Source organism: Hirundo rustica, chromosome 11 (genome assembly GCF_015227805.2).
Source record: "Hirundo rustica isolate bHirRus1 chromosome 11, bHirRus1.pri.v3, whole genome shotgun sequence".
NCBI lineage: Eukaryota > Metazoa > Chordata > Aves > Passeriformes > Hirundinidae > Hirundo > Hirundo rustica.
Window position 1 is genome coordinate 7,166,233 of NC_053460.1, and position 23,137 is coordinate 7,189,369.

Consider the following 23,137-nt stretch of genomic DNA (forward strand, 5'->3'; position numbering starts at 1 on the left):
TCCCGGGAGGCTGCGGTGCCCAGGCTCGGAGGAAGCGGGGGGCAAAGAGGATGAGGGTGAGCACAGAGGGTGCTCAGAGGTCGTGCTTGTGCCGTCGTGCGAGCTCTGAGCTGCGCCCTGAGCACTCACAGCACTCCGAACTCTGTGAGGGTGGGAAGAGGGACACAGTCCTAGCAGGAACCAGCCCAGCAGCCGAAGCTGCACCTCGTGGGTGCAGCTGTGTGTGAGCCTCGGTGTGTCTGGGGTGAGCGCTGGAGGATTCGGCTCATTCTGCCCCTGGGGCAGGAGACAGCCTGGGAACATCCTCGTCTTGATTAAAAGGGAAAGAGCACGGGTGTGCATGCTCCTCCACCACATCACAGGAGCTGTGCAACCTCCCTTTCAATTCCTGCCAGTCCCGTGGGCTGCGGACCAAGTCACAGCCTCCTCCCGGGCTTCCTTTTCCGGGCTGCATGAGGAGCTGCGGGAGCAGCGGGAGCCGGCCAAGGACCATCCCAACAGGGCTGTCATGGTGACAACAAACGCACAACAAACCCCAGCCCTCAGGAACCGAAACCTGACCTGCTCAACCCGACCCGTGGACAGCTCACCAGCCGTGGCTCCGTGCCCCCTTACCCGGCTCTCCCCGTGTGCCATCGCCTGGCTCCTTGGGCTCCGCAGCCCCAGGAGCAGCAGGAGCTCCTACAGAAGAGCTGCCGGCAGGTCCAACTCCTGCTCCACCTGCTGCCGGCTCGGAGGATCCAGGCTCCCACGCTGCCCCACTGCTGCCAAGTTCTGCTGGATGCTCCAGCTGACATTACCTGGCTCCCGTCTGGAGCTGTCAGCTGTCAGCTGGAAGCCAGACACCTGCTTTGGTGAGGATCTGCAGGATAAGGATAAGCTAAGGATAAGGCTGTACCTTGGATAAGGCTGTACCTTCACCAAAACTTAACCACCCTCCTTGGTGTGGCAAGAGTTATTCCCTTGTCCTTAAACCAGAGAGTCTTCAGCTCCTCCCCACCTTCTGCAGGTGGGACAACACCCCTGGGTCCTTGCTGACCTGCACAGAACCTGGTTTAAATTCCCACTTCACAGCCAGGCACTGTCACCTCTGGCCCTCTGCACTTTGGAATCTGCTTTCATGTTGTATGAGGAGCAGGAAGTGTGATCAGGAGAGCCCTCCATGTAGCTCCCAGGCTCTCTGGCCATGTCTGAGCTCTACCAGCACAAACCAGAGAGAGGAAAATCTTCTTGGAGAGATCTGTCTGGACTCTGGCATCAGATGAGCCTCTACACTTGCCTTTCCCACTCTGGACTGTCCCCTCCAGGATGCCCTCGCCACCCTACCTCTGGCTGGGCAGTGTAAGAGCAGCTCTTGTGGAGCCCCCACTGGAGGGGCCACAGGATTGGTTGGGGGCATAATAAAGTGGGGTCCTCTATGTGTCTGACCAGCTGGGCCTACCCAAAGTGGCCAGGTGCTCACACCTGAGGCCTCTGGCACCAGCCCTGGCACACACCTCTGAAGTGAGAGGAAAAGTTAGTGATCCCAAACTCCCAGAGCTTGTTGGTGGTTACCTCTGGAGGCCTCCAGACCCTAATCCAGGAGAGAATCACTGTGAGTGGGTTGCTCATGGCTTTGTCCAGTCAAGGACTGGCAACATTGTCCCTAGAGAGAACAGGTACCCCCAGCCAAGAGGGGGAGGTTGTCACTGGGGCTGTCCCCCACAGCAAAATGCTCTGGGTGCACAAGCAGAACTGATGTCCTGGACGGCTCAGCCACGGGGACACCTGTGTCTGTCCTTAACCTGTGGCTTCTCTGCACAGGGACCAGGGCAGACAGACCACAGGGTGCCAAAGACTGTTGTTTGAGCCACATCCCGGTTTCCAAAGCTGCTGATTTGCCTGCAGGACCCCCAAGGCAGCAGCAGATCACACCCTGCATGTCCTGGCTGTGCACAGCTCCTGCTGGTGCTGCAGCTGATCGTGCAGGATGCCAGCAGAGCACCAGGATCAAAGCGGGCTGTGGGCAAACAGCTGAGGTGGGGCAGTGAGTAAGAGATGTGGGTTGTGTTGGGTTCCATGACAACCACAATATTTGGGTACTGCCTCAGCTTGCAGCACCCAGTGGCAGCCCCGTGTGTGGCCGTGCCTCGGGCTGCAGGGTGGGCAGTGCTGGTGTGGCTCCAAGGGTGTCTCATCGGGCCACAGGCACTCACCACAGCCCCTGACACACCAGGATGGTTGGCACTGCCTCCTCAGCCTGGGCAGTGCCCTTGGTCCGTGGTGTCACCCACCAGGAGGACGGTTCCTCTGTGGGAGGCACGGTGACTGTGCGGGCCAGGGGAAAGGGCTGCAGGGTAAAGCACAAGCAGGGGTGCCAGGGGGAGCCTGCGCTGAAGGAGCGGCGGAGCGACCTTGTGGGTTTATGGTGGGACCTTGTGGGACAACGCCGGTGCTTTCTAGGGTGACGGAGAGACCTTGTGGGGTGTAGGAAAGTCCTGGTCAGGTGCCGGTAGGGTCCCGTGGGGAAGCAGAGAGGCTTCATGGCGTGGCGGAGGGTCCCGGAGGTGGTCCGGGTCCGCTGCCCGGGCTCTCCCCGCCCCGAGGGCGCTCCGGCGGTGCCGCGGCCCGGGGGAGGCGGGCGGGGGCGGCCCGGCCCCTCCCGTCTCCATGGCGGCGCCTTAAACAGGCGGCCGCGGCCGCCCCCGCCCGCCTCAGAGCGCGGCGCCGGGAGGGGAGAGAGTGACCGGGAGGTGACTGAGCGGCCTGGAGGTGAGTGACCGAGCCACCGGCACCCCCCGAACCCGCGGCTCCTCGGGTGCCCGTCCCGGGGCCACCGCATGGGGAGGGAGGGAACCGGCGGGAGGGCGGGCGGGGGTCGTGGCTGCCCCGGCATCCCGCTGCCGCCGGCCGTGAGTCCCAGCCGGGCGGGGACAGCCCCGGCCGGTGCTGCGGGGCAGTGCGGGCCCGGGGCGGCCGGAGCCCGCGGGAGAGCGATGCCGGGAGGATCCGGCGGCATCCCCGCCCCGCCGCGCCTCCCTAGCGACGGTCGCCAGGCAACGCCCATCCTCCCTAGCGACGGCTTAGGGACCACTCTCCGGGCCTCGCCCAGGCCCCGGGGGCCTATCCCGGCCTCTCTCGCCCACCGGGCGAGGTACCCGCTCTGCGCCTCGGGGTGCCGGAGGCTCCCCCGGGTACTGGAGCTCCCCCGAGTACGGCCGCGCCCGGTCCTGCCGTGGGTGCTCGGCGGGCGCTGAGGGATGCTGAGCCGCCAGGGAGAGGCTGGCGAGGCGATGGCAGGAGGGGAGCGGGGACGGGGCAGCGGCAACAGTGCCACCACGGGGTGCAGAGACTTGTTAGCGTCTTGGCACCCGGCAGGGCATCGCCAGCCCTGGGGGCAGGTCACAGGGCCGTGTGCTGCCAGCTCCGCACAGAGGGGGTGCAGGCAGGGGAGAGGTGGGGCTGAAGGCGGGCAGCGATGCCTGCTCTCCTGGTCTGCGAGCGGGAGGAAGGCGGACGCATTGCGTCATTCCCGGAGACTACTCCCGGGGGGACAGGCTGATGCTCTCACTCCCTGCCAGCCCCGGAGCAGACAGCCTCGCCGCTGACAGCTCTCGATCAGGAAACTCCATTCCCCGAGACACGTTCTTGGCTTTCGGCCTCGGGGCTCGTCCGAGGCTGCTGTCAGCCCTCACCCCACACCCGCAGGTGCTGCCAACACCCCGATCCTGCTGCAGAGCCTCCACCCTCGCCAGCCTTCCTCCTCCTCCTCCTGCTGCCCTCGAGGGCCTGTGAGCAGCCAGCTGAGCTCTGCCGTGCAGCCAGCAGGAGCCTGGGTGGTGACGGGCTCACCTGCCCCCTGTGCTGCAGCCCCATGGCCGGGAACGCTGAGATGGCATCCCTGGAAGAGAGCTTCCGCAAATTCGCCATCTACGGTGACACCAAGGCAACGGGGCAGGAGATGAATGGGAAGAACTGGGCTAAGCTGTGCAAGGACTGCAAAGTCACCGACGGCAAAAGTGTCACCAGCACCGACGTGGACATTGTCTTCTCCAAGGTGAAGTAAGTGACTTGGATGCCTTTGCAGTATGGGCAGGGTGCCGGTGTCCGGGGGTCCCCACAGAGCTGTGCCACCCCTGCTGTGTGCCCAGGCTGCCCATCACGGAGCTGCAGGTGCTCTCCTGTAGGGTCCCACCTTCAGGTGGGGCATATGGCTGCTTCTGAAAGGCCTAATAATAAATCAACCCAAATTTTGGGATTGGAGGCTTAGATTTGGTGCAGAGATTGTGCCCCTGCTCCCACTCCATGCATTGGGGTGGGTCTGGTTGGCCCTGCCAGGTTCCCAAATCTCAAGAAGGTGCCACAGGGAGCAGAGGAGGGTGCTCAGGCTTGTCCCATGTGATGCTGCCCTTCCCTGGGCCTGGGCAGCCGACACCCAAGCCTGGGGAGGGGTCTGGTCCATGGAGGTCACAGGGGAAGCTTGAAGGGCTAAAAGGCACCTGGAACTGCTTTTAGGGTCCCTGGGGACACAGCAACACTTCATGGTCCACACCAGGGTGCAGGAACAAGGATGGGTGAAGAACCTGCTTCCTCCATGTGCTCTGTCCAGGCATTCCCATGTTCGTGGGTTGGGTCAGGTGGAGCTGAGCACTGGGAGGTTTTTGGGGTGCAGGAGAGCAGGTTGCTGTGCTGCCCCAGAGATGAGAACCAGGAGCTCAGAGAAGAGATGCTGCGTGTATGTCCTTCCAAATGTGACTGGAGGATTGATGCCTGCCAGGGGAGAGAGGGCACTGGGCAACCCAGGCAGTCTGGGAGCAGTGGGAATGGAGCGCTCCCCTCCCAACACCAGCACCAAGTCCCAGTGCACTGCCATGCACCCTGGGTTTTGGTAACAGAGACTTCAACAGCATGTGGCTGAAAAGGTCCCGGAGCTCAGCACCAGCTGTGCCCAGCCCAACCTATTCAGCTGTAGCTGAATTTCAGAGTGGATGAGGGACCCAAGGGTGGTATAGGACAAAGTCAGGGTCTCTCTGATGCACTCATTTGGAGGCATGACCCAAAGACGTGCTGGTGGCAGCCTGAGTTTTGTTCCTGCAGAGGGAAGACAGCCCGTGTCATCAACTACGAGGAGTTCAAGAAGGCGCTGGAGGAGCTGGCCCCCAAGAGGTTTAAGGACAAGAGCAAAGAGGAGGCGTATGAAGCCATCTGCCAGCTGGTGGCAGGGAAGGAGCCCATTAACGTGGGTGTCACGGTGAGTGAGGAGCCCCTGGCTGCTGGGGGCAGGAGTGATCGTCAGGAGGGGAGGATGGAGCTCTGCCCACAGTGCAGATGTTTTCTAGGAGACCCCACGGCCCTGGGTGAGTGGGGGCACCTGAGGCTTGCATAGGGCACGGGGGGCACAGCAGGGTCTCTGGTGGGTGTCAGGATCTTGTGTGGGACAAGGGATGGAACTCGTGTGGGAAGGGGATGGAACATCTTAACTCCCATGTCCCATCTCCCCGCTGCAGAAAGCCAAGACAGTGGGAGCCGTGGAGAGGCTGACGGACACCTCCAAGTACACGGGCTCCCACAAGGAGCGCTTCGACGAGAGCGGCAAGGGCAAGGGCAAGAGCGGGCGGGAGAACATCGTGGACACCAGCGGCTACGTCAGTGCCTACAAGAACGCGGGCACCTACGACTCCAAAGTCAAAAAGTAGGGACGGGTGCCCGTGGCGCCACCGCCCCGGTCCCTGCGCGCCGGCCGCGGGGTCAGCGCACGGCCCTGGGACGTGCCCGTGAGGTGGGGCCCGGGGGGCTGCGCTGGGGCCAGCCCCAGGCTGGCGGGATGTGGGGGGCCGGCGCTGGGGGGATTGGGGCAGTCGCCGGGCCCGCCCTGCGCTGTGATCCCCGCGCCCCTCCCGTGTCCCCCGTGCCGTCACCCCCAGCCCCGCACCGTACTAACAGCACCGCTCCTCAGGGCTCCCCTGCCCCGCCGGCACCCAGACCTTCCCTACCTCAGCCCCGGCTTTTGGGGCACCCCCTCGTCCCGCCGGGGACCGCAGCCCGTCCTCCCCTCCCGGGGATCTGCCTTAACCCCGCAGCAGTCCCACCGCAGCCGCCTCCCTCCTGCCCCAGCGCTGCCCTCACCCGAGGCTGTCCGGCTTCGCCGCTTGGCCCCGCGGGAGGCTCGGACCCCGCCGTGCCCTTTGTGCCGGAGCTGCCGGGACGCTCCTGGCCCAGCCCCGGGACGCACCCCGGGAGAGTTTGGCGTTGCCCGGCCATCGGCAAAGGTCTCCGACCTGAACCCCCGTGGCCTCCCGCTGCCTTCGTGAAGCCCGAACCAAAGGATGCTGCAGACCCACGCTGTAACCCGGTTCTGCAATAAACCCCCTCCGCACTGACGCTCCCGTCTGGTTGTGTTCATGGACCGAGCAGCCGGAGCCCCTCTGGCCGCTGGCCCGGCCGGACAGAGGGGGCTCGGCCGGCCGCGCCGCCCCGGGGCAGCTGTGCCTGGGGCTTGGCCCTGGCCACCGCGGATTTTGGCAGCTCCTGGCTGGCCCCGAGTTGCCTGAGCAACCGCAGGCACACAAACACGAGCGCCTGGCTCTCGCTGCTGCTCTGTTTGCAACCAAACACACGAGCTCCTGGTAACGATCCCTGGGAACAGGCTGGGCTCCAGGATGGGACGGCAGCTCCGGGATGGGACGGTCACTCCGGCGAGTGTTTGAAACTGGGTGTAGGCGCTGTGAGCCCGATCCCAAGCACGGGCTGAGCCTGCTGGGATGGCAGCGCCAGGATTTGCGGCTGCACGGCCACCCCCAGGGGGATCCGTCCAGAGCCAGCCTCCCTAAATAACCCGCGGCGGTTATTTGCAGGTGCCTCGGCTGTGGCGCCGCTCGGACCGTGAGGGTCGTGCCAGGGGCACACGTGTGGCTGGGACAGCGCTGCACCTGTGCATCCCAGACACCTGCTCGGAAAACACAGGAGAAGGAAGAGGTTGTCTTCTTCCAGGCTGGATTCAGCCCCATCCGCAGTGTCTGCCAGTGGAGGGCTGGGGATATTTGCTCTCCTCTCTCCTTTGAGCAGGTTGGAGGGAGTTTGTGCCAGTCTATCCCCAAATGCTCTTTCTAAGCATCTGATGCTCCTCCAAAAAATTGTTGCTTGGGGGGCGGTGGGGGAGGCAGGGAGGGGGAAGGGGAAGAGAGACTTTAACCCCTTGCTGACTCCACTGCCCAGCTGCACAAATGAGCTGCAGAATTCCCAGGATCAGACTGCCCCACATGCCTTGAAGTCTGTGGAGGGGACTCAGCCTTGTCCTTGCAGCCTTGGCAAAGGATCATTTTGGGCAGAGATGAGCAGGTCAGGCCCCACAGCCCTCATGCCCTGCCTGTGTGTGGCCCTGGTCAGGACCTGGTTGTGGAGCATGGGAGCTCCCATGTGGGGACAGCTCTGTAGGGGAGCTGCAGGTGTTGATGTGTTTTTGATACGGGGAAATCAAGACTGGGAATCACAGAATCCTGGAATTACTTGGGTTGGAAGGTGCCTTAAAGACCATCTTGTTCTAATTCTCGTGCCATGAGCAGGGATACCAGGTTGTTCCAAGCCCTGTCCAACCTGGTTGTGTTTCCAAGGAATGGGGCACCCACACCTCCTCTGGCCAGCCTGTGCCAGGGCCTCCCCACCCTGCTGCCGAGGTGATGCCACTGCTGCTCAGCTGATCCAAGGCAGGGACTGTGGGACCTCCCAGGACAGCCAGCTCCATCAGCCAGCCTCTCCCTCCTCTGAATCCTGAACAGAAGCAGCCTCTTTGCTGCCTGTGAAGCCACTGCAGAGGTCAGGAACAGCTCACAGCTCTCACAGCTCCCACGTGCTGCCACCCTCTGCATAAAGTTGCTCCTCACCCACTCCAGCACCTCTTCAAGTCCTCCACTGTTTTCTCCACAGATTACACAGAATTTTTCCCCTCCAGCCTTCTTGGTTCTCAAGGAGGCAGCTCCAGTGCACGCTGTTCCCAGCACGGAAAAGGCATCTCAATGCTGCCAAAGCAGCCCCAGGAGAATCTGCACCGGTAAAGACCAACAGGAGCTTTTGGCTGCGAAGTGCTCCAGATCGGCCTGAAAAAAGCCATGTCCTCTGAGGTGATGGGAACAGCTTTGTGGGAAGAGCAAGATATTGATCTGGGTCTTCATCAAAGAGGGGAATCTTACTAAACACCAGTGTAGTGGTCTGAGAGCTGTTGGCTCTGTGTGTGCGTGTCCAAGGCTCCCCCGTTCATCCTTGCAGGAGGCTCTGAATGCCCTTTAGAAACAGCACCTGCAGAACTGTGGCTGTGACCTGCACTACAGATACCTCACACAGCTCCTCAAAGTGGTCCAATCCAGGTGGAGACACAGGTAAGTGCAGGGAATACGGCCCTTAAACACCAGTCTCCCTGAGCAGCGTGGGCAGGAGAGCAGAGGTTCCTGGAGTGGCTGGCAGTGGAGCACAGGACCGACAAGGAGAGGCTGAGTTGGAGGGCTCAGCACTTGAGAAGACCAAAACCTGAAGGAAATTCCACAGGAGCAGCAGCCCCGGCTCCTTCCCCAGTGAAGCTGAAGTGGTGTCACAGGCTGCTGAGACAGCGGAGACCTTGAGGCATTAGCTGCAGGTCTCCTGCGTGTGATGAAAAGCGACACTGCCCAAACCAAAGGGCCTGCAGCCACTTCCTCATGCTAATGACCTTCCATTCCTCTGGCCAAGCATCTGCTCTGAGCTTGGCTCCACACCAGCCCAAGACAGTCGCTTTGCAGCCAGCCTGTAATTCCCTGGCAGCAGAGGAGCCAGCAGGAGGAAGGTGTCTCAGCCAGTGTTTGCGTTGTGTGCGTTGATCCAAGCTCCAGACATGAAGATATTTTTTCCTTCCCACTTGTCTCTTCCCCTTGGCCACGCTCTGGCCACGCTCCCACAGTGGAGAGACACACCAGACCTTGCTCCCTGTGGTGCTCTGCCACCAGAAACTGCCACCTCCTCTGGGTTTTCGACAAACCCAGGCTCTTACAAGGTGATGTCCCACCTTGCCCCTGAGACGTGCAGCCCAGAAGGATCATCTGCGTGATTGCAATTAATTTAGCTGTAAAATGTGTTTTCTTCCCCCAGGGTCCCTTCCCTAGAGATGTTCTAAAATCACCTGGGGTCATGGCTAATGTGCTTCATGCTTTGACAGCAAGCTGTGTGCTGGGGATGAGGGATGAGGGAACTGGAGAGGTCGTTTTTCTCTAGCACGAGTCATTTGACCAGAAATACTGAAGAGGATGGATCACCCTGGTCCTCAAGGATATAGATTTGTTCCTAGAAGAGGGAGATAATGGATACCAATATACCCAGGGAGGTTTTATCCTTTCTGTCCCTGTGCAGGGTCACCAAGAAGAGCTCATATATTGTCCAAACCTCTGCTCCCCAGGGAACATCCCTCCTCGCAGGGCACTGTGCTGATACAGAGAAGATCCTTGATCCTGGGCCAGGCAAAACACCTTCCCTGTGGAGCTGTACCTGCCCTGCTTCCTCAGTACTTTTCCATTTCACTGCTATCCTGATGGACAGTGTTCCAAGACACACAGACAAGGTTGTCAGTCGTGTTCAGACAAGATTCAGAGCGCAGCTTCTACCACCTCAACCTGGGGCTCGAATCCAAGCTCCTCCTGTCAGCGCCCTGAGATGGGTTTGACCACGTGTGTTCCAGGCAATACTTCGCTGCCAGCCACGTGCTCCAGCACCGTGCTGGAATATTGATTCAGTACCCTTTTAGATGGAATTCAATTAACTAAATTACCATCTTCCCAGCACGGCACGGGTCCAGACTAAATGTTATTTTCCAGGACTCATCCCTGCATTTTGTTAATGTAATAAATGCGGCAGAGTTGTAAGAACACGGGGGGAGATGGAAGCAGGAAGATGCAGAGAAAGGAAACAAAAGGCGAGGATTGGATTCACCGGATTGGAATACAACACGAGACGCCACGCAAGGTAAAACTGAACATGGTCCATATTTATTGTTTTGTTCCTTGTACAGAGCACAATTGCATAATTGCACCCAACTCCAGAACCACCCAGAGCTGTGTGCACAGCTGCACTGATGTGTGATGCATTTCCTAGAGGGGATGGTGGTGCATTTCTCACCACTGGTGCATTTCTCAGCTGGAAGAGGTGTTTTGGGAGCAGTGTGGCTGCTCTCTTTACTCAGCTGCTGCAGCAGGATGGTTTGTGGATAGTAAAGACCCTGGCAAGGTTGTTGCAGAAAAAAGAGTAAATGATAAGCAGGTATTTGGGAGAGGGACCTGCTGCCAGGACATTTTTCCAAAACTGATACACTGACTTCATTATGGAACTATAGAATGTTTGGGTCTAGAAGGGATCTTAAAGATCCTTTAGTTCCAACCCTCTGCCATGGGCAGGGACACATTCTGCTATCCCAGGTTGCTCCCAACCTTGTCCAAGCTGGCCTTGACCACTTCCAGGGATGGGACAGCCACAGCTGCTCTGTGCCAGGGCCTCCCCACCCTCACAGGGAAGAATTTCTTCCTAATACCCAATCAGATCCTCCCCTCGTCAGTGTGAAGCCATTCTCCCTTGTCCTGTCACTCCATGCCTTTGGCCAAAGTCTCCCTCCAGGTCTCTTGGAGCCCCTTTAGGGATTGGAAGGTGCTCTGAGGTCTCCTCCTCTCTTCTCCAGGCTGATTTCCATTACTCAAAATCACATTTTAAAACATTTGTACTTGGAGCTCTGAGCCTGTAGCCCAGAGCTCTGTATTTCAAGATCTGCAGCTACAGCCAAGATTCATTTTAAGATTTCATGCAGAGCTTGCTGACAATTGTTAATAACTGATAGAAACTGTTCCAAGAGATCAATAGCTTGTGCTTAGATAGCTGGAAGCACATCAGTGGAGCTCTGTGATTGCAAAAGCCAAGTCTCCTCTCTCTCATTTTGACATCAGATATTTTTCTAAAAAAATGTGTTCCTCAGACACAGAATATTCCTGGTGTGCCGCTCACTGCCCTGGCATTTTCATGACTTGGCTTTTCATGTCTGTGGCCAGTTCCAGCCTCGTTAAGGGTGTAATGTGTGTTAATGGTCACTGAAGCAGCTCTGCCGTGTCCCAAATCCATCCATTTGCAGCAGTGGGGGGCATTACGAGAAGCAGACAGGAATTCTGCCGGCACACAGGTACCACGTCCTGCTGCGCCCTGCCTGTGAGCAGCCCACCCCTCTGCCCGTGCTGCAGAACAGCCCTGGGCTCCTGCAGCTCAGCCCGTTGTTTCCCTTCCGTTCTTGGAGATAACACCTGGCAGCTCGGACATTTTTCCAAAACAATTCATCAGAAGGAAGCACAGGGAGAAGGGTGGGTGAGCTTACACAGGTGCTGCAGAGAATCTCCACGTGAGAGGCTGCACATTCTGTTTGTAGAAAAGCTTGTTTTGGTCCTTGAGCAGCCCAGGCATCCATCCTGTGAGGCTCTGGCTTGCTTGGAGTAACTCCATCCTTGCTGTACCACGACTCCAAGCTCCTGGAAAATGCCAATAGGGCGCAGCTGGCCCTGGCACCACAAATGTGCGGTTGCTCTGTATCAGTTCTCATGAACCTTATAAACCACATCAGCCCCCATTTACTCCATGCCCAGGAGGCTCTGGAGGATCCTTGTATTTTTCTTTATTCTCTGTGGGTGTTTGATTCCTGGAGATGCAGTGGCTGGAAGCAGCAGCCCGACCCACCTCTCGTAGGGTGGAAGCTGCTACATGGCTCCCCTAAAGCCTTTCATCCAGCTTCTGAATCAGATAATCCCTTTGGGATGAGACAAGACATAAGAAAACAAACCCCAAATCCCCAGAATCACAAAAGGTCAGAAATGTTACAAGAAATGAATCACTTTTGAACAGTTTTCCCCATGTCTGGTAAGTCCCTCAGAGCTTTTCCAGTGGTGCTGCTGAGCCCTTGGAAGCAATGAATGTCCGTGAGCGTAACATGGTGTGAGTTTAAATAAACCTTTATGTTCCTGCTTTGAAGCATTTGTCTCAAACACACTTCTAAATTAAAAAAAAAAAAAAAAAAAAAAAAAAAGACCATTTCCAAGCATTCCTGCATAGGTGTGTGAAAAAAAAAAAATAAATAACCTAAACAAGCAGTAAAATCTGAAACACACCAAGATAATCTGGAGTTTTGGCAGGAAGCTCAGGTGATGTCAGGAAACAATTCTAAACAGAGAAGTTTCTATGGATTTTTTTTTTTTTTTTTGGACACCTAATAGGAAACAGATTTTTGCTTTGGATTTAAACACTTCCCTGCAGCATCTGCAGTTTTATCCCTGCCTTATGCATGTCAGGAACAGGAGGATATGGAGCAGAGAAGGGAAAAGTTCAGCATCCTCCTGTACACGTTAGTGCTACAGCTTTAGCCTGCCTTGGGACAGTCACCCAACATCATTTTCTTGGGATTATTACCCAGTAGATTTCAAGGTAAATTACAAAATCCAGCCAGCCTCCTGTCCTTTGAGGTCCACCCTTCCACCCTCATAAATCCAGCAAGGATTTCTTGCTCCACTGAGACGGAGCTTTGGGAGGAGCGAGGAGCGCAGCGCGGCTGTTCCCGGGACGCGGCGGGGACCGAAGCCCGAGCTGGATGTGAGCACAGAACCCCCCAAGGCAGCGCCTAAACGCGGGGTCTGACCCGCACCAAAGCTCGGAACTGCGGGGGCTCACGCTGCAAGTGAGCAGCCATCGGTTCAGGCAGCGCTTATTGATCGAAGGGACAGTAAAAATATCCTTACTTTGGGTTTTAATATTTTTCTGAAAACATTTCCCCCATTTCCTAAAACACCATCTGGCTGCCCTTCCTCCATCATCCCTATCAGATCTGCCATCTAAAAGCATCCAACAGCTCCTCTATATTAATGTTTTTTGCAGTCAAGTCGATCAGCAGAGAATGTCAAAGAAACCAGAGACTCCAAAACCATAAACCTGACACAAAAACCAGCCTGCAAAACGCTGCCTGGAGAGCTTATTAATAAAGAAATTAAATAAATTATCTTTATGTCAGCTGAGACTTCCAGTAGTAACATGCAGAGATGATAATGGGTAAACCTAAGAGAATGTTCAAGACGTGTAAACCCGCCCCTGAGGTGTGACACAGCCCCAGAATTGCAGCTGCTATTGTACAGATTTATTTAGATATTAATAAAGTATAAATTATTAAAAATATAAAATGTAGACATTTACATGTGGAGTTAGCCTGTGTTCATATTGATGTTCTTTTTTTTAATGCTGACCTTATCTCCGAAGGAAGCTTAAAAATATTATTTTGAAAAATAGTTTAAATATTCAAATAATAAATTATTAATGTATATTAATCAAATATTAATGAAGTATTGATGAGCACTCATATCTTTATCTAAAGCCCTCTTCAGGTTTTTTAAACTAAAAATCCCACACGGTCAAATTGATTAGTTAATTTATTAGCTGTCATATTCCACGTTTTCCTGGCTTTTTTTTTTTTTGTTTTAAATTCTTTGGATCTTGCTTCTCATCTCTTTCCTGTTCTAAGAGCAATGACACAAACAGCATCTAATTAAAGAGATCTGTCAGGTTAGCATTGTGTTAATTGGCTTTTCAATGAATTGCAGCCCTGCCCTTTCCTCCAGATGGGATGGGATGGGATGGGATGAGGTGGGGTGGGGTGGGATCAAGGGGATGGGATGGGATGGGATGGGATGGGATGGGATGGGATGGGATGGGATGGGATGAGGTGGGGTGGGGTGGGGTGGGAACAGGGGTGAAACCCCTTTGTGCAGCCTCAGAAATACCAGGATTTTACTATCCATTTTTTAAAAAAATCTCATCTTTCTTGCTTGAACAGTATCAGCAATGAGAAGTTGATGAGATTATCGATGAAGAAGTCGTGTTCCATCATTTTTGTTTATGAGTACAGTGTGGAGCTAAAAGCTGTCTCTGGAAGCTACTGATTTTAATCCTTGCATTCATTTACAAAGGGTTCCCCCTGCCATCCTTTTCCAGACATGCTTTTGACTCCCTTTTCTGTGGTCATTTGCATGAGAAATAGCCTAAAACATCAGGTTGTTCTAGAATTTACAGGTTTGTTCTTGCCCCTCAATGTTTGCTGCGTGGAGGAACCAGAGAGCGTTGTGGGATCTGCAGAAGAGTTAATTAATTTTAATGTCAGGGACTGGTGTTCCTCAATTCCTGAAAGTCACTCTGCTTCCTGAATCTCTGTTGTGGAAAGAAGCTCCTGCACAGGGTAAGTCTGATCATCATAAATTATTCATTGACCAACACAGTTTTGTGTTTAGGCACCTTCATTTTTACACACAGACCTCAAAGTTACCTTTTCTCAGCTCTGTTGAATTTATTGCATGAGCATTAATTTTGCAGCTGAAGCCTTTCCTGTGGGCAGAGAGGGATTTCCTGCGTTGTTTTTCTACACTTTTTTCATTCTTAGATAATATTGTTTTCAGAAGGACATCACAGAGTTTGTGTTAAACTTAATTTTATCAACACTGCTGATAGGTATCCAAACAAATGTCCCATTCAACGGGGTCAGTGAGCACAGAAACTTCCAAATTTCATGCTTGACCTTTCCATAAGAGCTCATTTAATGCTTTTGTTTTCAATTAACTGCAGTTAAAGAAGGCAGCTGTTGTGTCTGAGGACAGTTTTATACTGCCCCATCTTATTGAAAACAAATGTTTTAATCTGGAAAAAATGGTGCTGCCCTTTCCACTGCTCCGTGAGGGGAGTTCAGTTGGCCTGAAAATAAATTCATTCTAATGAGACACCACTGCATTTACTGTCATGTGCAACAGGAAAGTGGCAGTTCTTCCTCTTCCCCTGCTCTGTATCTGCATAAATGAAAACATTAAACGGGTATCTCTAACAAAGATTTAATTTGCTATACCGCTACAAGTATTTTTTATTTAAATTACAGTGTAATTTTGTCATGTGCCAGTGAAGGATGACTCTGTACATCCTGGCTGGATGAAATGTCTATTTTCAAACATTAATATCTGCATTTCCTCCAAGTTTTATCTAAACTCTGAGTTTCTTCTAATTTCCAGTTTGTTTGTTTGTTTGTTTGTTTTAATGGAATTGTCTCAAAAATGTTCTGCTGCTTCATATTTCTAACATCAAATATTAACATTTTGCATTTAACATCACCCTTTTTTTTTTATTTTTTTTAGGCAGTATTTAAGGATGTTCCCTCTGCAAAGCCTGGGAGAGGAAGACCAGCAAAACTCAGCAGTCTATTATTATTGCATTAACAAGCAGTGCACCATCACATTTACCATGGACCTGCTGAGGAATGGCCAGGAACACATCCCACCGAACCAGAATTCTTGCATTCCCCATCCCTGGGAGTGTTCAAGGCCAGGCTGGACCAGGATTGATCCTGATCTGGTGTCGCTGTCCATGGCAGGGGTAGGAACAAGGTGATTTTTAAAGCCCTTTCCAACCCAAACCAGCCTGTGATCACAGATCTGGGCAATGTCTGCATATCTTTAACAAAACAAAAAGGAAAATTGCACCTCTCTTCAGATTTTTGTGGGTTTTTTTTAGGGCAGGATCAGCAAAGTCAGATTAGTCCAGCTGAAAAATACTCCATCTGCCCCCTCTGCTGGTGTCCCTGCTCTAAGGCTGAAAAATGCTTTCCAAAACTGCAGCGGTCAGGAGAACTCAGGGGGCTCGGGAGAGGGCACTCTCCCTTCACAGGCACAGCAATCTATTCGGTCTGTAAAATTTATCGATCATCACAAACTGAGATGGCTTAAAACACCGGTGTCCTGTGAATATTCCACGTCCCACCAAATCAGAATTCTTGCATTCCCCATTCCTGCAAGTGTCCAAGGCCAGGCTGGAGCGACCTGGTCTAGCGGAAGGTGCCCATGGCAGTGGGGTTGAATGAGATGGTTTTTTAATGTTTTTTCCAACCCATTGCAGGATTTTATAATCCTAACACCTGAATGGGAGTACAAACCAGGTAGGGCCAAGCACAAAGTCCAGTACCAGCAGAGATAATGGTGTTCCTGGGAATGGGGGGAGTTCCTAACAGTCCACTGAACCCATCTTAGCATCTTTAGGGGATTCCCTGGGGAAAATGCCATGATGAATTTTCCATGTGAGGTGTGTCCTGAGTGTCACAGAGCAGAGTGGGATTCCTGCTTTTCAGGATCAGGCTTTATCTACCCCTGGTTAGTTAAAGGGGGAGAAAATTAAAGAAAGAAGGGACAGAGAATGTCACAACTTGTAGGAAGGCAATAGCTGGAAAAGGCATTGAAAATTCCAATTCTGACAAAGATTTCAGGCAAACACCTCTGGTTTAGGAGCTCATTTATTTTGGTTACACCCTCCCAAAAATGCATCCTCTAACTGGGGATTCCTGACAGCAGCTGAGACTCTGTGGAAGTCAAGGTTGGCAATGGAAAGACTTCTACTTATGCCAATAAAACCAAACATTTTTTTTCTCATTGTTTGGGTGCCAGATATGGAATAGAGGGAAAAATTGTTTGTGTACTTTTCAGTGTTTAAAATGACAGGCACCATCAGCCTCGCCCCAACAACCTGCTGGGTTAGGTTTGCTCAGAGAAATGTTACTTCAAGCTGGCCCCAGTACTCTGAGGGGGTATTTAGACACCCCAGGGACAGCTGCCCCTCTCAGCACTCCCTGTCTCCTTCTGCAGCCCAGGTCCCCATGCTGAAATCATGACACAGTGCAAGTAAGATTCATATAAAGAAAATAACCTTTATTAGACAAATCAATCAAACCCTGAAAAAAGAGTGTCAGGTAAACAATACTAAAGGATTTTCCAGCAATTTAGAAACCTTTGAAACTGAGAAATTCCAGAAGTTTCATGTTCCACTTGTTGCATTAGAAAGTTCTCTCCCTCTTGTGACATGAGCTGCTGCTGTCTTGACAGCCCAAAAACTTTGCATTAACCCAGCAATTACCTCAAAATAGTAACTTGTAAAATATTCCCTGTATAACTGTTTCTCACACAAAGGTGTGTGTACAAAGGTGTCTAACTGTATTTTCTTTGCTGTCTGAAAAAAGAACAAGGTTTAAAAACATCCAGCTTATTAAAAATAAACAAGTGTTTTATATACAGTACAGGAATTTCCAAACTTGAAGGAACTCTGTCTCCAGGGCAGCTGTGGGGTGTAACACCCCAGTCTGCCAAGGGGAGAAAACTGCAGTTAAATAAATTACTACTCCATCTTCCTCCTCGGGCCAAATGTGGCACTTCTCTCACACCTGCAGGAGCCTGATTTACAGCTCTGCATAAACCAGGAGTAAACAGGAGCTTGGCAGCCAAGTAACTACTGTTTCCAAAAATGCTAATTTTCATTTCGTTCAAGAACAGAGGGAGGGTGCCACAGCCACGCAGTGACCTTGGATGTTACTCAAGGAAAAGCCAACTTGGAACACAGGGCTTGTTTGTCCTCCAGTTACACTGAGTTACTTCAAACAACATCCACGTAAGGTTCAGCATTATAATCAACCCATTACACTCAAAACCCGTTGGTCTCGAATGGCAGCACCATCCAAAGCTCCTCAAACAAGCCACGACAGTGGGACTGAAGTACCAGAAGAGGGGCTGAGTCAGAGGTGAAGCAGGGAGCCAGTCCCTGTCACTCTAAAACCAGGGGCACAGCCAGGACAAAGCACAATGGAGCTTCAACTAAGCCACTGGAACCTGAGCCAGCAGGGCGAGAGAGACTTGCACCGGGACAGCAGCTACAGGGAGCAAGTGGCTAAAATTAGAGCCAGGAATGCTGGTGTCTCCTGAGCTCCACCAGACAGCTCCCTCTTCCTCACACCTAGTGCCACCTCTGCTGGCTGCCCCAAAGCCCCTCCCTGTGTCAGCCTCCCCACTGGCATCAGGAGAGTCTCTGCCTGGGCATCTCCCCCTCCTCTGCTGAATGCACTGAGGATTTACAGGTGGAGCTGGCTGTCAGAGCAGAGGGGGCACAGGCAGAGTGGCAGAGCTGACAGATGGCTATGAGAGAGATTAGCTCAGCACCAAGGCACTGGAAGAACCATCTGAAGAAACAATTTATCACAATGAAATTGCCTTTTTTTAGAATGAAAGTGTTAAGCCAAGGAAATAAATTATTGCCTACGATAGACATATTTAGAACATAAGGAAGGACGTTAAGTCTTGAGCTTCAGGTCAATATAACCCTGAAACAGAAAGTTATACTACTTTTTTTAAATACCTCATTTTCTCTTCATGCCCTTCCAAAAACTTTATAAAATGTGCAGCTTACATAACACATAGTAACAGAGTCACTTGTAATAAAAATCTGTACAACTCATAGCTTTAAAAATAATACATTTTTTTTCTCCAAACTGCTATGTTACTTATTACTTATAAATATAGGGCTAATGAGTTTTAAACGCCCAAGGTCCCATCCAACACCAAAGCTATTACATTTAGTTGACAGAAGCCTTCCTGGGACTTCGTCTCAGGCAGAGGTCAGGTTTTTGGCTGTTTGAAAGAGCCTGATAATGGACAAAAAATATCTTCATGGATGAAGACTGTCTCCTTCTGCTGTCAGAGGCCTGGGGTCTTCAGTGAGTTTGAAATGGCAATCAAACCTGGAACACAGCACCGTGCAATGGGTTAGACCGGCTGCACTCCCGTGATGTGGCAGGATCCCACAGGTCCCTCTGTCCTGGCCAGCAGTGACTTCGCAAAACACTTGAAATCCACTGTTTGTCAGAGGTAAATTTTGGTGGGGAAAGAATGTTTTAGTGGAAGAGCCTTGCAGGAGAAGCACAGCTCTTCTCCCATGTGGAGATCTGCCTGTGTGCTTCAGGACTCGCCCAAAGGCCATGTTCTGCTGTCCCTACTGCTTCCATAGCCACTCCAAAAGTCTTATCTGTGACGCCTAGAAGGGGCTCAGGACCTTAAATCTGAACCTTGGCTGGTTCTGAACTCCTGCACCCACAGGTCACGAGCCATGGGCCTGCATGGTGTCACACCCCACAGGGCCATTCACCCTGTGCCTTGACCATTCCACCCTAATCCTGCCTCTCTCATGCTTGTACCACTCTGATCCCTGTGAAAAGGGAGGCTCAGCCCTAAGAACAGAGAAAGGCTGAGCCAGGAGCAGGCTGGCTTGAGTGGGTCCTGACATGACATATCAAGGGCTGCCAACCATGAGCAGGAGCCCTGCTTGGCTGCAAGTCCTGTCAGGGTTCACCCTCCTTGGATCGACAGTGACTTCCTCGCAGACAAGGCATCCTCCCAAAATCACTAAGTACAGGAGCAACATCTGGCAGCTCCCTCAGGACATCCTGACCATAACCTAGCAGGTTCCTCTGCCTGGTAAAGCACTGTTTCCTTTGGAGATTCAAAGGAAACTGTGGGATAAATCCACCTTGGGGAGAATACTGTGATTCCCCAAGGCAGTTCAAAGGGACTAAGAACAGGATTCTGGCAAACAGCCACAAGAAATGGATTAGTGGTTAGACAGGTGGACAGCATTCAGAGGAAAGCAGCTCGTCTGAACACTCAGGAGGTGGTCAAGCCTCTACTACCTGAACGTGATTTTTCATTTAGCTTCTGCAAGGCAGAAAGCATCAGACCAGCTGTTCAGAGCGTGGCTCCACGGGAGCTGCTCCTCTGTAACCAGATGAATCAAGACCCTCAGACACCAGTCAGGAATGCATGGGGAAAACTCCCAGAGGAGCTGAGGGTGAGGTTCTCCTGACTCAGAGCTACTGACAAACCTGACCAGCACTCAGAACTGCTGGAAAATCCCCTGCAGGGGCTACTTACAACAACTCCACTTCCTGAGGCGGGGCCGAGGGGCTCACACTATTCTTGAGGGACTTATGGTGACCTGGCCTGCTTTCTGCAGAAGAGAGAAGCCAGTGTTAGTACAGCGTTAGAGGACAACAGCATCAGGACAGGATCTAGTGGGAAGGGAAGCAGCTAGAACTCTCAGGAACACACCAACATCTCAGAGCAACAAGCTCCCACTCCTCCATCTCATCATTCCCCAAAAAAGACCCAAATCTCCCAGAAAAGGAGCTTGGCAGCATCTGCAGCAGAGCTCCAGCCATTCCAGGAGGTTATTTATGTACCCCAGCCCATGGCAGCACTATAGCTCCTGTTTGTGCAGCATCTCCTCGTTATGCAGCCTCCAGCACTGCAGGTCCTTTCTAGCCCATCTCCTCAGGGATCTTGGCCACTGCAGGGGTGGCTCCTGCACCAGAGGGGCTCTTGCCTGCCCCAGAGGGGGCAAGTCTCTGCAAGAGGAAATGTCACTTCCCCACAGTCACCCCAAGCCCAAAAGCAGCATCTTCGGTCCCCCTGGGAGAGGCAGTGGCTTGAACTGGGGAGGCAGTTGCAGGAGCAGGCAAAGTGAACAAAGTGTTTTGGCTGCTTGCACTTACTGCAGAAATGTACTGGCTGTTTGTGAACCTGGGTCTGCCCTCCATGGCAGAGCTATGCTGTGGGCCTACAGGCATGTAGGGGGCTGAGCCCATGTCTTCACAGAAGCTTTCTTGTGGGATGTTGGAGACACAGCCGCTGTCGGAGCCGCTGGAGCCAGTGGCTGACATGCAGTGCGATGACTCCGAGCTCTCTGTTGCTGGGGAAAGAGAGGAAGGTCACTGATAACCATGACTTTGGGCTGCGTATAACTCGTGCCACATACACTTGGTAATGTACCTGTCTGCAAAGGCCCTGGCCACACAAGCCCACAGATCAGCCACACTCCTGTTTGGGCCTCTTTAAGGCCACAGACAACAAACCAATACAAGGAGGTAGAGTTGTAATGATGCTGATGATGGGTATGGGCTGGCCAATGAAGTTCACACAAGGTAAGGCAAAGGGTCACGGGGCCAGGCTGGTGAGGGCAAGGGACAGAGCACTTCATACCAGAAGGGCAGGGACTCAAGAAAAGACCACAGCAGCACCAGTACACAGCACCAAGCCTGCCATAGGTATGGCTGCAGCTCAGCAGGTACTTTATAACCTCTGTATTTGAGCTAACTCCTCTCACGGAACCTGAGACAGAGCTGGCACGGAAGGGCAGGGCCCTCACGCCCTGGTCTGGGCAGGAGATAGGGACTGCCACGACCCCAGCAAGCCCGGCCCGAGCACACAGCACAGAACAAGGTGCAGGGGTGAGCACACACATCCCAGGTGCTGCAGAGCAGCGGAGCCATACGTACTCATTGAGGGCTGGCTGCTCGTCTCGTGCTCCAGCTCATCTTCCTCGATGCAAGTGCCGATGTCAAAGGGGCGTCTGGGGGCCAGGACTCCTGGGAGCAGAGCCTGGTACGTGTGGAGGTTGAGGGGTCCCAGCAGGGAGGAGGAGGAAGGGGTGTAGGCAGTGGGGGTGCTGCCCGTGGAGAGCTGCGTCTGTGTCCTCTTGAAGGGATTGGAATGGTCAAACAGAGACACTGCAATTGAGGCTCTGGTCCTGGCACCTGCCAGAAAACAAACAAAAACCCCCTGAGAACCAGTCCTGCCTCACTCACGTGGATCAAGGGGGAAGGCACAGCTGGCACCTACCTCTGCCTTTCATGATGTAATCGATAGCACGGTCATTAATAGCTGCCTCACTGGGTTTGATATCCAGGAACGGCTTGTTACCCACACCCATGGAGACCATCTCCTGCATACGGATTTCTGGAGAGGAAGAGACCCACAGCCACATTGTGAGGCTGACCTGACCCAACCCTCTCCAAAGGTATTATTCAGCCACAAGTTAGAGCAATCCTGGGCTGGGCTGCTTCTGCACTGCTGAGATTAGATCTCTTCTCCCCTGCTCCCCTCCCCAGCGCTGTGGAGTCTCCAGGAACAAGCAATCATGCCCTTCTCTGGCCAAGTAGCTCAGTGCCATGCCACCTACTAAAGTCCTGCCAAGCGGGAAGCCTGTGGGGGACAGGAGGGACTTGGTCAGCATGATTCAGTAGTGAGCTCCAGCAGTGGCCTAGATCACAGGGAGACCAGCAAGCCTTTCAGGGGCACAGCCTGTGCTCACAGGACAGGGAAGCCTAAGCATGGATCTTCTGTTTCTCTCATGGGGAACAGGTGGGTGTTTACAGTCATACAGAGCTTGGACCAGTTGAGTTCGCTGGGGATGAGGGGCAGGGAAGGGACATGCCCAGCCAAGCCCAGCACATGCTCCTGAGGCTGCATGCTGGCAAACAGCTGCTTGCTGCACAGAGCTGCCTGGTAACAGGATCCAAACCTACTCGGGACAGCATGAGCTGAACAGGGCTCCCGCACCTTTTGCGGCACAGAAGGAATTCCAGGAAGGAATCACACCTTTATTGCGGGCTGCCTGCTGCCACAGGATCTTGGCAATGTCACTGGTCCAGGCCTGCTTAGTCTCAGCTGAGCTGGCCTGGAGGATGTAGGTGTCACTGGACTTCCGCCTTCGGAACCAGATCTCAAAGCGCAGGCCGCTGTCTCCAGAGTTCTCCGTCAGACCAATGTCTGCAGTCTGTGAGGAAGTGGAAAAGCAAAGCGTAAACCAGACTGCAACAGGAGCAAAAGGAGCAAACTGCTTGAAACTCGTGCTAGAGCTATCACCAGCTTGGCAAACCTAACAGGAAGGAGCCTGAGGGTCTGGAAAACAGCAGGTATGTCCTGGACACAGCTGAGCAGACAGCTCAGGCAATTCCCAGTGCTTCATACAGAATTAGCACCACTTCCCTGCCACGTACACGTTGCCTTTCCTCCATAATCCATGACCCTCAAAACATGCTGGCCCCATATCTCAGAGCACAGAAAGGGCCTAGGCATTACTGAGTGAAGTACTGCCTTCTGGCTTGACTGTATGGTTTGGAGGAGGCTTAGAAGTGGTGGGAGCAGCTCTTCTGCTGAATGGTGCTCCTGCTTCCCATTTCAGAGGTATGCACCATGGGGAAACCAGCCACAGACAGCTCCCACACAAGAGGGAGCTGCAGGGCTGCCCTTACCTTGAAGGAGCGCTTGTAGATATACACATCAAAGCCACCCTCGATCCTCTTGGGCTTGCTGAAGAGGATGAGGTCCTCAAAGAGGAAGACGTGGCGCTGGCACTTCCTGCGGCCCAGCCAGATGGTGAACTCGTCCTGCCGCACCAGCTGCCCCTGCTCCTTCAGGTTTACCTGCACACCGAGAACATCCTCCTA

The 23,137-nt window shown here is 53.4% G+C and overlaps 2 protein-coding genes across 9 annotated transcripts in view; one reads left to right on the plus strand and one right to left on the minus strand.

Annotated features, from left to right (window-relative positions):
• The first annotated feature begins 2,629 nt into the window (after positions 1–2,629).
• Positions 2,630–6,359, plus strand: TPPP3 (tubulin polymerization promoting protein family member 3). 3 transcript variants are annotated; one of them, XM_040075247.2, is made up of 4 exons: positions 2,630–2,751; positions 3,688–4,041; positions 5,077–5,230; positions 5,487–6,359. In XM_040075247.2, the coding sequence occupies exons 2-4, from the start codon at positions 3,854–3,856 to the stop codon at positions 5,673–5,675; spliced, it is 531 nt and encodes a 176-aa protein (XP_039931181.1). In that variant the 5' UTR covers positions 2,630–2,751; positions 3,688–3,853; the 3' UTR covers positions 5,676–6,359. The 3 variants fall into 3 exon arrangements, with proteins under 3 accessions (XP_039931181.1, XP_039931182.1, XP_039931180.1); XM_040075248.2 differs by having other exon boundaries at positions 2,638–2,751; positions 3,850–4,041; XM_040075246.2 differs by having other exon boundaries at positions 2,707–2,751; positions 3,561–4,041.
• A 10,359-nt stretch (positions 6,360–16,718) lies between these two features.
• Positions 16,719–23,137, minus strand: part of PLEKHG4 (pleckstrin homology and RhoGEF domain containing G4) — a 93,395-nt gene continuing 86,976 nt past the window's right edge. For 2 of the 6 annotated variants that reach the window (XM_040075050.2, XM_040075051.2), the window contains exons 18-22: positions 22,943–23,113; positions 22,248–22,464; positions 21,528–21,644; positions 21,185–21,442; positions 19,794–20,598 (exon numbers count right to left, since the gene is read on the minus strand). In XM_040075050.2, coding sequence (XP_039930984.1) covers positions 20,270–20,598; positions 21,185–21,442; positions 21,528–21,644; positions 22,248–22,464; positions 22,943–23,113 — 1,092 coding nt within the window. In that variant the 3' untranslated portion in view covers positions 19,794–20,269. Of the gene's footprint in view, positions 18,596–19,781; positions 20,599–21,184; positions 21,443–21,527; positions 21,645–22,247; positions 22,465–22,942; positions 23,114–23,137 lie in introns of those variants that run through there. The other 4 variants (XM_040075054.1, XM_040075052.1, XM_058422037.1 and 1 more) reach the window with 4 other exon arrangements.

Bases quoted from the DNA above. Each gene is read 5' to 3' on its own strand.
- TPPP3 (XM_040075247.2), top strand. From the start codon at position 3,854: ATGGCCGGGAACGCTGAGATGGCATCCCTGGAAGAGAGCTTCCGCAAA. The intron at 4,042-5,076 runs GTAAGTGACTTG...TTGTTCCTGCAG, and splicing joins ATTGTCTTCTCCAAGGTGAA to AGGGAAGACAGCCCGTGTCA. The intron at 5,231-5,486 runs GTGAGTGAGGAG...TCCCCGCTGCAG, and splicing joins CCATTAACGTGGGTGTCACG to AAAGCCAAGACAGTGGGAGC.